Source organism: Sprattus sprattus (assembly GCF_963457725.1).
Source record: "Sprattus sprattus genome assembly, chromosome: 14".
Lineage (NCBI taxonomy): Eukaryota > Metazoa > Chordata > Actinopteri > Clupeiformes > Clupeidae > Sprattus > Sprattus sprattus.
Window position 1 is genome coordinate 14,048,278 of NC_137912.1, and position 17,858 is coordinate 14,066,135.

Below are 17,858 nucleotides of genomic sequence, written 5' to 3' on the forward strand. Positions count from 1 at the left end.
GTGAGCTCTCCACGGGTCAGGTTTAAGACTTTCATACAGCCAATTACGCGAGTCTTTACAATTCCTTTACTAAATGTATCTCACAATTCCAGCAAATACTGCAAAGGGCATAGCCTAACGTTACTTCAGTCGCTTATTAAATACTTGCGTGCCACCATGGGGGAGGAGCGGCTGTCGCAACTTCAGCTACAGAATGCCCTGAAAAAGATCTATTTGGGTAATGTGGTCAAAACGTTTGAGGAAGTGAAACAAGCTCAACTAGATGGATTCAAGTTGTCTCAGAATGATAGGTTTATAGCACGGTCACTTCGAATGTGGAATCAAATACAGAATGATAGCCTATTTCTAATAATCGATCTATAGGTTGTATGCTACATTCGTATAATTAATAGTACAATGTATTGGCATTTAATGCTAAATGTTTTTCTATAATTAATATGTTATAAATAATATGTACATTTATATTCAATATTTTTTGTGTCTACTTTTATCGTATTTTGATGATGATGATAATGGCTATGGCCTGCATGTGGAGTAGCATAGATCATTTGTTTATTGTGTTTGCAAAAAATAAAGAGAACACACATGCACTTACAGATGGACATAATGCATTCATAAAAATAATGATTTGAATAATGAATATTTCACTGACTTTGAATTAGTGGATAATTGAATTAATTTCCCACCAAACAAATAGTCTAGACTCTAGCCTAAACTACGAATTCATTAAGACAGCCGGGGTCATTACACCCATCAGTGGGAAAGGCACACTCCGCTCCTGCTTTTTTCCCCATAATGTCCAGAGAAAAACGTACTTACTCTTCCACAAATGTATCATTTTTCAGGTTTTTCCTATTTCATGATGTGCATGTGTCCTTATACTCTGTATTTCTGAACTGGTTAGATCATTGGACAACATGGCCCACAGAATCCATAGCTCTTGGCATACATTCTCCATGATGGCCTTTAGCCTCATTAACCTCTGCAGTGGTGTCCCAAATCCACATCAGAGGGAGATGCTGATGCAACAGGAGGCCTCCAGGCAGACAGGGGGCAGTGTGACTCTGACTCCTAGGGAGCTGCAACTGAGCGCATACCTGCACAAATTGAAGGTGAAGGAGATGGCATCTGTTCCATTCCCTCCTTCCATGCATTACTTCAAGGCACGGCCATTCATTCAGCAGAGTGCTGTCTTTAATCTTCTTCGGAAAATGCCAAAAGGTATATAGGTACACCATTATACCACCCATCACCCAGGTGTTCTGTCAGTGCCCATCTGATACAAGATGGATGGGAAACACCTACTATCTGATGGCTGTTGTGTTGTTTTCATGTTCTCTGTACTGTCATTACTGTGATATCAGCATCCATGATTACTCTTCCAAGGTCCTTAATCTTAATTTTTGCCACCATGTAACCATGTCACTTCACTGAATTTGTGTTTTTTGGCACCAGTGTAGTAAAAACATGTGCATCAGCATCCTTAAATTAGTATGCTTACATTTGAAAGTGTTTCTGGTTGAAAACATCTGCCGCAATAAAGTGAAACGTGACTGGGGCTGTTTGTAAATACCAGGCGCAGCGCTCCATGTGCACAGCTCGGCCCTGGCCAGCGCCGAGTGGCTGGTGAGGAACGTTACCTATAGGCCCTGTTGTTACGTCTGCTTCACGTGGGGCGGCTCGGTGCGGTTCCTGTTCTCAGACGGGCAGCCCTACCCTCGCTGGGAGTGCCTCCACTGGCAGCTGCTGGAGAGTCTGAGAGCCGGCATGGCCAACCCTGACAAGTTTGACAACAGGTTCTGAATGAAGGGATGAATGAATGAGGAGGACTGATGGACGATGGATGGACTGATTAATTGATTTGATTGATGAATGGATAAGTTATTGAATGATTGAATGAATGAAAAGAGATGTGGTTCAGAAACCGCCCTAAAAGTGCATGCAAATATATTGTGATGTCCAACCTTTCCATTTTGGAGAGACTTACATGTCATGTTCATGTTGAGTGGTTTGTTGTTCTCTAGCCTGATCCGCAACCTTACCCTCTTTACTGAGGACCCAGAGGCAGCGTACCCTAGTCAGGAATCTGTGTGGGCGAGGTTTGATGATGCTTTCCTTGCCATCTCTGGACTGATCACCTATGCACCTGTGTTTAAAGACTACCTTTACCAAAGCCTAGAAGAATTCTATGGAGACAATGTTATGTATCTAGAGATTAGGAGTGGTTTGAAAAAGGTAAGTGCATTTGCCGTGCAATTGTGTAGATAGCCTTAGCATTTAAACCCTCTTAAGCAAATGGTGTTTAATCAGAAAAACTGTTAATGCACTGCAACTTGATTTGCAGACTTATGAGCTTGATGGCAGCATCCATGACAAAGTTTGGTCCCTAAAAGCCTATCAGGATGTGAGTGCAAAGTTTTCAGCCGAACATCCAGACTTCCTGGGGATACGGATCATACTATCTAGCCACAGGTCAGGTTTATATATAGGTTTATATAAATATAATTATATAAATAAAAATTAATTATATTTAACATTAATCTATGGACATCAAACTAATAGAGACAATGCAAATGGTATGGTGGGTTGACTGACTTGATAAAGTAATATTTTATTATCTGATTACAGGATCAAGAGTGTGTCTGTGATCAAGGCTGCTGTCAAGGACGCCATTGAAATGCAAAAGAATTTCCCAGAACTCATTGCAGGCTTTGATTTGGTAAAGTGCACCACCAGTGATAAAATATGTATTATGTATGCAGGTGTATTATAATTATACATCCTCATGTTTTCAAACCAAAATACATGATTATCTAATTCACACGGTACAACAGGTGGGAAGGGAGGATGATGGAAGGCCTCTCTGGTACTTCAGGGAGGCGCTGTCTCTCCCTGCAGAGCTTGGAGTCAATCTACACTACTACTTCCATGCAGGAGAGACTGGTGAGTTAGGGTTCATGTTCGAATACCTTTTTACTCTTAGGAGATTTTATCTGAGATATATTGGTCGAACACTTGGCATGTGGTTGTGAACCATATATGCTTATACTGTGTGTGTGTGTGTGTGTGTGTGTGTGTGTGTGTGTGTGTGTGTGTGTGTGTGTGTGTGTGTGTGTGTGTGTGTGTGTGTGTGTGTGTGTGTGTGAAGACTTGGAGGGAACAGATGTGGATGCCAACTTGTTAGATGCCCTGCTGTTCAACTCTAGTCGGATTGGGCATGGTTATGCCCTGCCTCACCATCCTCTGGTCAAAGAGCTCTCCAGAAAGAATGGTGTGGCTGTAGAAGTATGTCCCATATCCAACCAGGTAAGGAGGTTCGTTCATTTAAAGAATTCATTCATTTGAATTTTGGCACAATTATAAATGTGCCTCCCATTTAAGCACAGGTGCTGAAGCTTGTCTCAGATATGCGGAATCACCCTGCTGCAGTTCTTATGAGCGAAGGTCATCCTGTCGTCATAAGCTCTGATGACCCCACTCTGTTTGGGACCAGTGGACTCTCCTATGACTTCTACGAGGCCTTTGTTGGTATTGGCGGGTTGAGTGCTAACTTGGGCACCCTCAAAGAACTAGCTATGAACTCAATCAAGTAAGCATTTTAGAGAGTTTACCTGTGAGCTGTAGTTTTGTAGTCGTGGAATGAAAGATGAGATACAAAGACCTAACCTAACTTCTTGCTTGTTTGGCAGGTACAGCTCCCTGTCCCCAGTGTTAAAGAAGGCATTGTTGGGCATGTGGCAGAAGAAGTGGGACAAATTTATCTCTGATCAATGCCAATAAAGACCCATATCTCCTCTGTCTTTCAAAAACCTCTTCATAGTCTTTTTTGGAAAGAAAAACAGAAGACAGACTTTCACACATAATTTATACAGATGATAGCTTATTACTTTTTTTTGTAAAATAATGTTAATTAAAAATCTTAAACATTCATTCCATTCGTAGGTGTTTTACCATTTCATACCCACTCTGCTTTTGTTTTGACAAGAGATTATGAGATTGTGTATTCAAGTATGTATTCAAGTACGATTCGGTTCACTCTGCAAAACCAATATTTGGTTTGGAACCTGAATATTTGTCAGGCCAGTAGCTGTCTCAATAGTAGACATGTATCTCTGAAGGTATTCATAGTCTTAAAAGTCTTTGACTACATTTTGAATCCTCCAGTGCTGACCACTGCATTTCTGCATGACGAGTTTGGCATCATTTACCTCCAAACATCTCTTTGTATGTCTGTTCTGTATGGCAGACCCCTGTGTGGCAAAGAAACACACATCACTAAAACCAAACTGCATCTTGCTCATGGATGTCTCATATATTTCTTAGAACTGGTAAGAAAACTAATATATTCAGGCTTATTGAGACCCTCACCTGTTTAAAGTCCCAGAACACACTAAGACCCGTTTGTTTGACCTTATCGCAATCATGTAGCTGTGGAAGTTCTCCTGAGCCCAGGTCCACTAGACAGCGGTTGGTTTGGTCCTTGAAGAAATGGATTTCTCCAATATATATCTCACCACTGGAGCTATAGTAACAAGCCTGCAAAAAGAGATATTTGAGATGTTGTATGTAGGCCTCTCTTCAGTGCATCTGTTAACTTATTGAAAATATATGCTGAGCTGGCCCATACCTGAGAGCTGTAAGCATGACAGCCATATAAGATGGGAGTGTGTCCTGGCATGTCACCTTGATCCACACATACATTTGTGTTCATGTCATTCTGCAACTGACATCAAGTACAGTTTTTTTTAACACTAGGTCCAATAGCCTTTCCTTTAAATATAAGCCTTAACTGTATGTAGTTGTATACTGTTATAACTGTTAGTCTCAACTTCGTACGGAAGTCAAACTTTCAATGTAAGAAATGATGCTATACTTACAATTCCATAGCCAAGAATGTTCAGTTCAAGAATGTTCGGCTGTAAGTTGGTATAGACATTGTCGAGGTACCACTGGAACGGCTTACACTTCAGTTTCTCCCTCAGCTTTTTTCTTTCAGACACATCACCAATATCTATGCCATGGTCCTACAGGGAGAAAAAAAAGCATACAGGAAGTGCAGCAAGCAAGATGTTAAATTGACTCATTTCTTAGTATTTATCTTTAATAAAACAAACAGTTAAGATGCATGGGCATAATTAAATATTTTTCCATTTTCCCTATGCGCTTCGTTTTTGTGTGTGTGTGCGTGCCAGACCAAGTCTGGTGTTTTGTTCACCTTGAAAGGGAGATTCCAGGCGATGTTGACATTGTGCTTGTACTCGTCCATCCACACCTCAGCCACCCGGAGAGCGTTTCTCTGCATTACATATTTCAAGTCTGGCATGTAAGGTTTGTGTGCTCTCTCCAAGTGCGCAATCTTGGAACAGGGAATCACCTCAATGCTACCACCACACAGCCACACCTGAAACCAGTCATTCCCACAAGAAACGTTCAGAACCCTCAGCCTCAGGGTTGCCATCGAGTGTATTGTCTTTGTTGTCAAAGAATATTTTTTATTCATATGGCACCTGCTGAAACTTACTCTGATTCCTAATTCAACATTTTCTCCACCATAGATTTTCATGCCAGGATCCAGTGCTCCAATCTCCCCAAAGAAAACACGATCTGCCACCAGTATCCCCATAACGGATGGACTCCTGTCAATCAGTTTCAGAAATTATACGTAGACTTTAACCAGGTTACACCTAACGATGTAGGAACTGGTGAATGAATCATCGAAACTTGGATAAAAAGTACATTGTGACCACTAATTTGAGGACGATAACGGCTGGCGGACACGGACAATTCCAAAACCCAGGTGCGTTATCTGAACTCCGGCGATGAAATACATTATTTTGGGCGTGGAAGCAGGTGCAAATCTGTGCTAATTCAATGTATTTTTCTCGGATATCCTCAATGTAAACACATATCTTGGCAGGCTTTAAAAAAATATATAAAGTCTTTAAAAGGTTAAACCCCTTTGAAAGTCTTGAGCGTCTGGAAAGAGGTAGGCCTAGTCTAATTTGTCTGACCTGAATAAATTGCTCAGTCAGCAGTAAACCAATGTCATCCATGATGTAAATGGGCAATAATAAGCCTGTTATTTGTATTCACATACTGTAGTGGAATTAGACTAAGGCAGAGAATGACAACGCGTAAACACTCGTCCGTGTGGAAATCATGTGAGTTTTCAACACGATTGTGGCTCCTCACCACCCCTACTCACCAAGTTTGTCTCCCTCACCTTCTTCATCTTCCCCAAGATGAACTTCAAGCTGAGGGGTCTCCATTTTGACCCAGTGGAGGAGATCCAAAGTGCATCACAGATGGTGCTGGATACGCTTAAAGAACAGGACTTCCAGGGAGCGTCTCAATTGTAGCAGTAGCACTGGGAGCAACGTGTGAATCATTTTATAGGCCCAAAATCACATAAGCTATCCTGTTTAACAATATAGCAGTTCAAAGGGATGTGTTATTGCATTTTCGAACAGTTCTGACCAGCTACAATTATGTTTCAATGAATGTATTTGTTTGCATCAACAGAGGAAGTACTACAGTTTATTCCTTGTAAAACTGTCCAGAATCCATGGCGATATTGATATGGTATTGATATTGTCTTCTTACATTGTAATCTCGTATGATAAATGCAGTTTAAAAGGATAGCGACAATGCTATTGGTCGTCTTTAACCAAACCTTTCATTAATTTTCTGCGACCTGGCGCTTCCCCCTCAGTGCCTATCATCACACCTTTACCGCTCGCTTTTTCGTTTGAGCAACAGCACGCCAGCCGTTATCATCCTCAAAATAAGGCCAGATGTCTATTTTACTTTGTATCCATTTTTTAAGATAACTAAGTGGGGAAAACAATGGATGATGGATGTGAGATATAAATACTCCACAGCGTGAGATTAAGCAAAACAAGAACTTACTTTCCTGGGAGTGACTTATCGTGTTTGGCATACCACTCTGGGCGGAAGGACTCAAACTTGCACCACAGGGCCCAGTCGAAGCCATATGCTGAGGGGTTGTAGTTGGTCAACTTTAGATCATGGTAGCTGACTTTATCAAACACAGGTGACACCACAACAGAGCGGTCCTCCTTGATTCGAGCCAGGAGAGGCTCTGCCCTAAGCACACAAAGAGTTTAAGTATGGATGCCAACAGCTTACACAAAGAAATGGGTTCATAATGTATTGTAAGTGTATTGTTTATAAAATGGAAGGATGCCTCAAAAGCCTGTACATTAATTCATACATTTTATTATGTTTAATTGTTGTATGAGTAAATGTATTTAGCAGAGGGTAATATGGCAACGGTGTATTACCCATTACATAAAAAAGTGCACCTTAAAAATGCAATCTGTGGATAATGTTGTGAAGAACTGGAAATGCTCCTTGACCTACAATAATACTATGTATCTGGAAGATAATTGGCTAATTCTTTTCAAAAATGTAAAGAATAATCTTGATGATAATAATAAAGCACTTTGAATGTGCATGAAATGTGCTATCTAAATCATTTAGCCTAATCATTCACCCTGTGTCTTCTGTGCTAATGCTGTGGTTGAGGCGTATTTCATGCATTTGTTGATTTAGAGGGCTTGGAAAGCTTGAGGCAAAACTACTTACTGCACCTTTAAAGCCCCACACTCAAGCATCATAATTACAGCTGTTATAAAGATCAATCAGTAACAGTTTATGTCAAGCACGTAATGTAGCAGTACATTATAGCCCCAAATGCATTGGTAGTACAAAATGGATACATGCCTTGGGTACAACTACACAGAACAAAGTATTTGTCATCCAAGGGGAAAAAAAGAAATGTTCAGACTTCAGAATTTTACAACGCTGCTTGAGATCTGGTTAACCTACCAGCCCTTGTGGACCTCAATATGGGCGTCCAAAATGGCAACCACATCACCAGTGGCAGCCTTCCATCCCGATATCCGTGCCTGACTTAGGCCTAGCTGTTCGGAGTGCTTGACCCGCTTTATCAGGCCAGGTCTAGTCACATGGATGATGTTCACAAAGGCATCTAATTGGCCTTTCAAATCATCTGTCAAGATATATGGATTTACAGTTACATGGGAGATCTTTTCTGTAAACTACTTTAAACATACTGAATAATAAATAGTAATGTAGCAACAGTCTACATTTTCTTCTTTTGTTTGCTGGTTATTTAAACAGGCTAAAAACAACTTGTAAGTGGTGCTCCAAATGTGCACAGAACCTAAGTGACTGTACGCAACCCACTATAAAAGTAAGCATGTTGTTTATTTCTGTTTCACAGGGGATGGAGAATAGGATTTAGGGAGGAGAGATTCGCAGTTAATCTGCTGAATAACCGTCATCATGACAAGATAGCTTGAGAAACCAACCGTGGGAGCTGTGGTCGTCCACCAGAACAATGTCTCTGAGGAGGTGAGGAGGAGTCCTGTTGATGATGCTATAGATAGATCTCTTGATGATGGACAGGGCCTCATCAAGGTAGATCAGCACAGCACTAATGGTGGGCAGATCCTTTGGGTACTTTCTCCACAAACACCTAGAACACAGTCAAATAAAGCTAACGACTGTTATTGAGTTTATATTTGTTAGCAAACGACTGCAAATAGCTGAATCCCTGCAGTGTTGAAAACTGACCTATAATGTCGTGTTTCTGGTAGTTCCCTGTCCAAAGGCAAGCGGTTGCTCAGAAAGGTGTTGTAGCCATATTTCTGAAACAACTGCTCAGCCTCCATTTGTTCCTCTTCAGTTAGAGCAGCATCCCAGTTTTTGAAGAGAAAAGAGTTTGGGTACAGCTTTTTGGTCTTGTTTTTCCTCTTCATTTCATCCATCTTGCTCACCTCCGTTTTGTGGAGTGAACTGTCTGAGATACACCGGTCATCAATTTACAATACACAGTGTGGTGACATGTTTATATCTGCCATTACTTTAATGTTAAGTCATTTTTTTTTCAATAGGCTATCAGTAAAAATAGAAATGTGTCACTGTTTACTAGACACAAATGTATGTTTGTAGACACACACAATGCTATATAGGGACAATGCATCTGTCACGTCGGCACTGAGCCCTATTCTTCCCACGCCTGATTCAACTCACCTGCCTCTGTCACATTCCCAGGCCCCTGAATTTCAATTACAACACCTGTCACTCCCACCACCACACTATTTAAACCCCTCATTTCCTGCACTTGCTGTCTGGCCTTGTCTTGAATGGACCTATCGTCGTATCAAGCTCCGGACTATTCGCTCCCTTTGTTTGTGCCTGTTGTATTCCAAGGTTTAGATATTTCTGATTTTCTAGTGTTCCGTTCCTAAGTTTGAATCCTTCCATGGACTGTTTCTGTTATTTGTTTAAAATCTTCTGAGTGTTGTGTATTTGTTCCTAGTACGTGTAATTTCGATCTCCAGTCGTTTTCATTTCCTTTTGACGCTGTTTGTCTGTGATCTGTTTCTGGCTGACTCTGGACAATTTCTGTCATCGGGAAGTCTGTGTCGAGCCGTAAATCCCTGACGGCACCAGAGTGCACAGGGATTTTGAAGGGCAGTTGCTCTGCCCAGGAATAAAGGGGCAACTCATTAATTTTTGTCACCGCCGCTGCCTCTCCCCTGGACGCATATTTTGCCTATATCATTTTAAACTCTCACTAACCGCCACTGCCACGCCCCCGTCCCCTGGACGCATATTTTCCGCGATTATTTTATCTAGGCATACATGAAGTTCTGCAGCCGTATTATTACAAATAAAAAAATATATATACAGTATATTTCCATTGGAGGGGCAACTTCAGTCGAGGAGGGCAAACGGGAAATTGCCTGGGCAAACTTAGCCCCCTCCTGTGCACCTCCCTGATTTGCATTTGTTGTGAACACAAGTGATCAAAGGAATGTCAAATGTACATTAAACATTACTTTGTCATATGCTTCTTTCTAGTTAGAGTTAAAGTGTAGCAGATCAAGTTGATGACTATTACAATCCCCTCTATCAGAATCAATGTACAGTATGTCATCAGTATCTGTATGACCATCCCAAAGTGCATATTCACACACCCTTTTTTATTTATTCAATATTTTTTATTGATTGCAGGGATGTAAAAATGACGAGCCCAATGTTTATTTGCCATTCTATAAATGTAACAGGGTTAACATTTATGAATCATTGATTTGTGACATTTATTGGTGAATCACAATATACTTTTGTGTATTGCATGACATTTCTTTGTAAATTAAGTAACCAATCTGACGTCATACTGGCTTTCTTTATGCACTCAATTGATGTGTAGTTGAGCCCCCACTGTTTGGTAGTTATCTGTAACACCGCTGGGCACCTCAGCGTGTACTTGATACTGCTTCACCACAGTCTGTGTAGTCTAGGTTGATTTGGATTTTATCTCCATGTGGTTTTACTAGATCGACCGGTGGCCAGTTCTGGGAAGGAATTCAAGAAAGTGCAACCTCACTCTGCACCACATATACTGGAAACTCCCATGCCCCTGTTAAAGGATTATTCAATTTACTAAACAAAGTAGACTGAATGTTGCAATTTGAGAACAACTATTCACATTTAATGGTCATATATACAGAACTGTAGAAGAAATCAATTACCTTCAGTAACCGGTGGACCAAGCAACAGAGTTTAACAACTATTCCAAGCGTTACAATTAATTACATTCATTTATTGAAACACTGGAATGATCTTATGTGGTCATTGGCCAGGTATAAGCATTCCTTCGCCTTACCTAATTGGTTGATATGGGCCTCCATTCTCTCTAGTCTCTTCAGAATATCATTCCTCTGCATGGAGTAGTTTGCCGGAAGATAATATTTCCCATGCTCCCCAACCATGGTGTCTTTCTTGGAGTGGGTCTTCCAATTGACCGAGGTCAGAAAGAGCAAGGTGGCAGCTAAGACCACAGCAGGCACAAGGCCTTTAGACCAGCAAACTCTCACCATCCCTCTGTTCAGGTGTGTGTGTGGACATGTGCACGTGTACAAGGCTCCCTTTCCAGCAGAGAATTACTTTCTATATCACCACATTCCCAAATGAAGCTCTCTGCTTGACCTGCTTAACCTGCTTAACCTGCTCTGTGTTGTCCGGGTGTACTCTGATTGTAATCTTTTGGTGTTTGAAGTTGATTCATTTAGAAATAGAATTAAAAGGTGTGAAATATATTCTGATCGTTATGTTGTAAGAATACTTTGATTTTAATGTGTTTGACATTATTTCTATGTCACAGACCAATCAGAGGGGAGGAAAAAGGTTATGAAGTTAGGCGGGAGTGAAGGAGAGAAGATGGAAGAGAGTGGCTGGTTAGTCAAATATCGTTAGTTGAGAGAACAGATTTCACTGTTGTTAGCTCCATCTCTGTGGACAAGCATGTAGTTGCAGTCCAGGTAAAAGTGTGTGTGTGTGTGTGTGTGTGTGTGCGTGTGTGTGTGTGTGTGTGTGTGTGTGTATGTGTGTGTGTGTGTGTGTGTGTGTGTGTGTGTGTGTGCAGTTTTAACTCATTGCAGGCTTTGATTTGGTGAGGGGCATCACTGATATATGAAATAGTTTTATATTTATGCAGGTGTATTGTAATTATACATCCTCATGTATTCAAACGAAAATACATGATTATCTGATTCACACGGTACAACAGGTGGGAAGGGAGGATGATGGAAGGCCTCTCTGGTAATTCAGTCCTGGCTCTCCCTGCAGAGCTTGAAGTCAATATACCCTAGTGTGTGTGTGTGTGTGTGTGTGTGTGTGTGTGTGTGTGTGTGTGTGTGTGTAGACTTGAAGGCACAGATGTGGATGCCAACTTGTAAGATGCCCTAAACTCTAGTCAGATTGGGCATGGTTATGCACTGCCTCACCATCCACTGGTCAAAGAGCTTTCCAGAAAGAACAGTGTGGCTGTGGAAGTATGTCCCATATCTAACCAGGTAAGGAGGTTCGTTCATTAAAAAAATGCAATCATTTGCATTTGGGCACAGTTATAAATTTGCCTCCCATTTAAGTACAGATGCTAAAGCTTTAGTAAGATATGCAGAATCACCCTGCTGCAGTCCTTATGACAGAAGGTCATCTAGTCGTCATAAGCTCTGATGACCCCATTCTGTTGGATATGTGGCAGAAAAAGTGGGACAAATTTATCTCTGGTCAATGCCAGTATAGATCCGGATCTGATATTATCCTCTGTCAGGAGGTCTTTTAAAAACCTCTTTATGATCTTTTCTAATGAAAAACAGAAGACAGACTTTCCAATGAAATATTACCGAAGTGTTTACTTCCATTACATAATGTATACAGATAATTGCTTATTACTTTTTAGATAAAAAAATGCAAATGAAATATCTTAAACATTCATTCCATTCGTGGGTGTTTTACCTTTTCATACCCCCTCTGCTCTTGTTTTGACAAGAGATTATGGGATTGTGTATTCAAGTATGATACTGTTTATGTGCACTCAATCTGCAAAACCAATATTTGGTTTGGAACCTGAATATTTGTCAGGACAGTAGCTGTCTGAATCGTAGACATGTCCTCTGCAGGTATTCATAGTCTTAAAAGTCTTTGACTACATTTTGAATCCTCCAGTGCTGACCACTGCATTTCTGCACGACGAGTTTAGCATCATTTACCTCCAAACATCTCTTTGTCTGTCTGTTCTGTATGGCAGACGCCTGTGTGGCAAAGAAACACACAAAACCAAACTGATGTTCCACCTTGCTCATGGATGTCTCATATATTCCTTTCATAAGACTAAAAGAACTACTAAGAAATTAAATATTTTCAGGCTTAATGAGAGCCTCACCTGTTTGAAGTCCCAGAACACACTAAGACCCGTTTGGTTGGCCTTATTGCAATCATGTAGTTGTGGAAGTTCTCCTGAGCCCAGGTCCACTAGACAGCGGTTGGTTTGGTCCTTGTGGAAATGGATTTCTCCAATATATATCTCACCACTAGAGCTATAGTAACAAGCCTGCAACAAGAGATATTTGAGATGTTGTTTGTAGGCCTCTCTTCAGTGCATCTGTTAACTTAATGAAAATATATGATGAGCTGGCCCATACCTGAGAGTTGTAACCATGACAGCCATATAAGATGGGAGTGTGTCCTGGCACGGCGCCTTGGTCCACACATGCATTTGTGTTCATGTCATTCTGCAACTGACATCAAGTCCAGTTTTTACAATAGGTCCAATAGTCTTTCTTTTAAATATAAACCTTAACTTTATGTAGTTGTATCTACTGTTCTAACTGTTAGTCTCAACTTTGTACAAAAGTCAAACTTTCAATGTAAGAAATGTAACACGATGCTATACTTACAATTCCATAGCCAAGAATGTTCAACGGGTCTAACCGGGTATAGACATTGTCGAGGTACCACTGGAAAGGCTTACACTTCAGTTTCTCCCTCAGCTTCTTTCTTTCAGACACATCACCAATATCTATGCCATGGTTCTACAGGGAGACAAAAGCATACAGGAAGTGCAGAAAAATGCTAAATTGATTAATTTGACTAATTTTCTTCAATAAAACAAACAGGTAAGATGCATGGGCATAAATAAATATGTTCTCATTTTCCCCTATGTGTTTTTTGTTGTGTGTGTGTGTGTGTGTGTGTGTGTGTGTGTGTTTCAGAGACACCAGGGGGGTATTCCAAGTACTTGGTTTAATGACAAACCTGTATAGTTTAACTCCCAGTAAGTGCTAAACCTCCTAATGGAAGAGCACTATAGCTTCTTTCTCCTAGCAAAACAAAGCCATAGGTTACTTCCTGTAGGAGGTATACCACTTACTCGGAGCTAACGTACCTAGGTTTGTCACTGAACAACATATTTGGAATGCCCCCTAGACTAAGTCCTCCTTTGTTTTGTCCACCTTCAGAGGGAGATTCCAGGCAATGTTGACATTGTCCTTGTACTCGTCCATCCACACCTCAGCCACCCGGAGAGCGTTTCTCTGCATTACGTATTTCAAGTCTGGCATGTAAGGTTTATGTGCTCTCTCCAAGTGAGCAATCTTGGAACAGGGAATCACCTCAATGCTACCACCACACAGCCACACCTGAAACCAGTCATTCCCACAAGAAGAGTTCAGAACCCTCAGCCTCAGGGTTGCCATCGAGTGTATTGTCTTTGTTGTCACAGAATATCTTTATTCATAATATGGCACCTGCTGAAACTTACTCTGATCCCGAATTCAACATTTTCTCCACCATAGATTTTCATGCCAGGATCCAGTGCTCCAATCTCCCCAAAGAAAACACGATCTGCCACCAGTATCCCCATAATGGATGGACTCCTTTCAATCAGTTTCAGAAATTATACATACACTTTAACCAGGTTACACGATGTAAGAATTGGTGATTGAATCATTCAAACATGGATGAAAGTACATTGTTACCCCTGTTTTGAGGACGATAACGGCTGGCGGAAACAGTTCCACATCCCAGGCGGTTTATCTGAACTCCGGCTATGAAATAAATTCATATGGCCGTGGCAAAGCGTTGCAAGAAAACAGCTGCAAATCTGTGCTATGAGTTATTTCAATGAATTTATGTTGAATGAAACTGTGTGAGTTTTCAGCCGTTATCATCCCCAAAATAGGGCCCAATGTCTATTTTACTTTGTATCCATTTTTAAAGTTAACTAAGTGGGGAGCACAATGGATGTGAGATATAAATAGTCCTTAGAGTGAGAAAAAGCAAAACAAGAACTCACTTTCCTGGGAGTGACTCATCGTGTTTGGCATACCACTCTGGGCGGAAGGACTCATACATGCACCACAGGGCCCAGTCGAAGCCATGCGCTGAAGGCATGTAATTGGTCAACTTGAGATCATGGTAGCTGACTTTATCAAACACAGGTGACACCACCACAGAGCGGTCCTCCTTGATTCGAGCCAGGAGAGGCTCTGCCCTAAGCACACAGAGAGTTTAAGAGTTTTTTGAGGTTTTATACTGGCTTCCAATTAACTACATAATTGACTTTAAAGCACTGCTGTTTGTTTATAAATCACTAAGTGGAGCAGGACCAAAATACTTCTCTGATATGTTTCAGCAGCGCACACCTGCTAGATCTCTCAGATCAATGGAGAAATCAGTTGGTTATACTTACTGTCAGAACAAAACATGGTGAAGCTTTAAGCTGCTATGCTGCTAAGCTCTTGAACCAACTTCCTGATCACATCAAAGGTGCTCCAATCTACCTAAAACCTAACTGTTTTCAGAGGGGGGGGGGGGGGGGGGGGGGAGAAATGTTAAATTTTACAATGTTGCTTGAGATCTGGTGAACCTACCAGCCCTTGTGGACCTCAATATGGGCGTCCAAAATGGCAACCACATCACCAGTGGCAGCCTTCCATCCCGATATCCGTGCCTGACTTAGGCCTAGCTGTTCGGAGTGCTTGACCCGCTTTATCAGGCCAGGTCTAGTCACATGGATGAGGTTCACAAAGGCATCTAATTGGTCTTTCAAATCATCTGTCAAGATATATGGATTTACAGTTACATGGGAGATCTTTTCTGTATAGTAATGTAGCAACAGTCTACACTCTCTTCTTTTGTGTGATTTGCATGTTATTTTAACAGGTTAAACAACACTTAGGGTGGTGCTCCAAATGTACACAGAGCTTAAGTACACAACCCACTCTAAAAGTAAGCGTGTGGTTTATTTGTGTTTCACACATGATGGAGAATAGGATCTTCCGTTAATCTGCTTGAGTAAGCATCATCATGACAAATAAGAGAATTCTTGAGAAACCAACCATTGGAGCTGTGGTCGTCCATCAGAATAATGTCTCTGAGGAGGTGAGGAGGAGTCCTGTTGATGATGCTATAGGTGGCTCTCTTGATGATGGACAGGGCCTCATTAAGGTAGATCAGCACAACACTAATGGTGGGCAAATCCTTTGGGTACTTTCTCTCCAAACACCTACAACACAGTCGAAAACAGCCAATGAATTTTTACATTTGTAAGCGAACGACTGCAAATAGCTGAATCCCTGCAGTGTTGAAAACTGACCTATAATGTCGTGTTTCGGGTAGTTTCCTGTCCAAAGGCAAGCGGTTGCTCAGAAAGGTGTTGTAGCCATATTTCTGAAACAACTGCTCAGCCTCCATTTGCTCCTCTTCAGTTAGAGCAGCGTCCCAGTTTTTGAAGAGATAAGAGTTTGGGTACAGCTTTTTGGTCTTGTTTTCCTTCTTCATTTCATCCATCTTGCTCACCTCGGTTTTGTGGAGTGAACTGACTGAGATACACCGATCAACATTTTACATTACACAGTGTGGTAAAATGTTAAAACCTGCCATTACTTTAATGTTGAGCCATTTTTTTTTTCATTATCAGTAAAAAAATAAAATGTGTCACTGTTCACTAGACAGAAATGTATGCAGACACACACAATGTTATTTAGGGCGATGCACCTGTCACGTCGGCACTGAGCCCTACCCCTGCCACCCCCCCCTCCTGATTCAACTCGCCAAGCTCCGACAGATTCCCAGTCCCCTGAGTCACTCCCTCCACCACACTATTTTATCCCCTCACACCCCGCACTTGCTGTCTTGCCATGTCTGACATTTTGAATCCTTCCATGGACTGTTTCTTTTATTTCTATAAACCTTCTGAGCCTGGTGTATTTGTCCCTAGTACGTGTAAGTTCGATCTCCAGATGTTTTCGTTTCCCTGTTTGACTCCCCTTTTGCCTGTGATCTGTTTCTGTTCCCTCGGGGACTGGGAATGTGTCGAATGCATTTATATGTTTATGATTTTTTTTTTTTTTGTCATCATCAAGTCTGTGTCAAGCCCAAAATCCCTGACAGCACCGGAGCAACATAATATTCTTTTAAAAACTAAACATCTAATGTACGAAAGACAATATCTCATGCACCACCTATACTAAAAAAGTTCACACACCCTTGTTAAACGATTATTCAATTTACTGAACAATGTACACAGGATTTTGCAATCTGAGATAACAACACTTCACACATGTAATGGTCATATATACAGAACTGTAGAAAAAATATATTGCCTTCAGTAACCTGTGGACCAGGCAACAGAGTGTAAGAACTCTTCAAAGCATTACAATGAATTATTCATCTATCATTACACTGGAATGATGTCCTGTGGCCAGTGGCCGGGTATAAGCATTCCTTCGCCTTACCTAATTGGTTGATATGGTCCTCCATTCTCTCTAGTCTCTTCAGAATATCATTACTCTGCATGATTGCCGGAAGATGCTCCCCCACCATGCTGTCTCTCTTGGAATGGGTCTTCCAATTGACCGAGGTCAGATAGAGCAAGGTAGCAGCTAAGACCACAGCAAGCACAAGGCCTTTAGACAAGCAAACTCTCACCATCCCTCTGCCCAGGTGTATGCGTGGACATGTGCACATGTACATGGCTCCCTCTCCAGCAGTGAATGTTGAATGAGGCAAATTACTTTTTATATCACCTCAGCCCCTACTGAATCATCTTTTCAAACACAGCTCTCTTCTTGACCTACTTTACCTGCTTAACCTGCTCTGGTAGTCTGTGTGTACTCTGATCGTAACCCTTCGGAATAGAAAGTTGATTAATTTAGAAAATATAATTAAAAGGTGTGTAATATATTCTGATCGTTATGTTGTAAAAATACTTTGATTTAAATGTGTTTCACATCATTTCTATGTCACAGACCAATCAGAGGGGAGAAAAAGGTTATGAGGTCAGGTGGGAGTGAAGGAGAGAAGATGGAAGAGAGCAGATGGTTAGTCAAATGTCGTTAGTTAAGAGAACAGATTTCACTGCTGTTAGCTTCATCTCTGTGGAGGGTAGGGTCACTGACATAAATTGTCGAATAGAAAACTAGTGAATGCCAGTGTGTATGTTCAGTGAGTAGGAAGCG

At 41.2% G+C, this 17,858-nt stretch overlaps 2 protein-coding genes across 2 annotated transcripts in view; one reads left to right on the forward strand and one right to left on the reverse strand.

Moving 5' to 3' along the window:
• Positions 1 to 917: 917 nt before the first annotated feature.
• ada2b (adenosine deaminase 2b) lies at positions 918 to 3,780 on the forward strand (the record flags this gene model as incomplete). Its single annotated transcript, XM_080851852.1, has 9 exons — positions 918 to 1,221; positions 1,577 to 1,796; positions 2,025 to 2,235; positions 2,345 to 2,472; positions 2,629 to 2,719; positions 2,835 to 2,943; positions 3,149 to 3,306; positions 3,387 to 3,589; positions 3,690 to 3,780. 9 exons carry the CDS (start codon positions 918 to 920, stop codon positions 3,778 to 3,780), a joined length of 1,515 nt encoding a protein of 504 aa, XP_080707978.1.
• Positions 3,781 to 4,130: 350 nt separating this feature from the next.
• Positions 4,131 to 17,858, reverse strand: part of LOC308375519 (putative polypeptide N-acetylgalactosaminyltransferase 8) — a gene marked incomplete at both ends in the record, with an annotated part of 29,401 nt that continues 15,673 nt past the window's right edge. The window contains 17 exons of the mRNA XM_080851685.1: positions 4,131 to 4,250; positions 4,878 to 5,024; positions 5,216 to 5,401; positions 5,522 to 5,636; positions 6,910 to 7,107; positions 7,852 to 8,035; positions 8,358 to 8,524; positions 8,623 to 8,848; positions 9,082 to 9,106; positions 12,782 to 12,949; positions 13,041 to 13,136; positions 13,296 to 13,430; positions 13,851 to 14,036; positions 14,159 to 14,273; positions 14,693 to 14,890; positions 15,270 to 15,453; positions 15,738 to 15,904. Coding sequence (XP_080707811.1) covers positions 4,131 to 4,250; positions 4,878 to 5,024; positions 5,216 to 5,401; positions 5,522 to 5,636; positions 6,910 to 7,107; positions 7,852 to 8,035; positions 8,358 to 8,524; positions 8,623 to 8,848; positions 9,082 to 9,106; positions 12,782 to 12,949; positions 13,041 to 13,136; positions 13,296 to 13,430; positions 13,851 to 14,036; positions 14,159 to 14,273; positions 14,693 to 14,890; positions 15,270 to 15,453; positions 15,738 to 15,904 — 2,617 coding nt within the window. The remainder of the gene's footprint in view (positions 4,251 to 4,877; positions 5,025 to 5,215; positions 5,402 to 5,521; positions 5,637 to 6,909; positions 7,108 to 7,851; positions 8,036 to 8,357; positions 8,525 to 8,622; positions 8,849 to 9,081; positions 9,107 to 12,781; positions 12,950 to 13,040; positions 13,137 to 13,295; positions 13,431 to 13,850; positions 14,037 to 14,158; positions 14,274 to 14,692; positions 14,891 to 15,269; positions 15,454 to 15,737; positions 15,905 to 17,858) is intronic.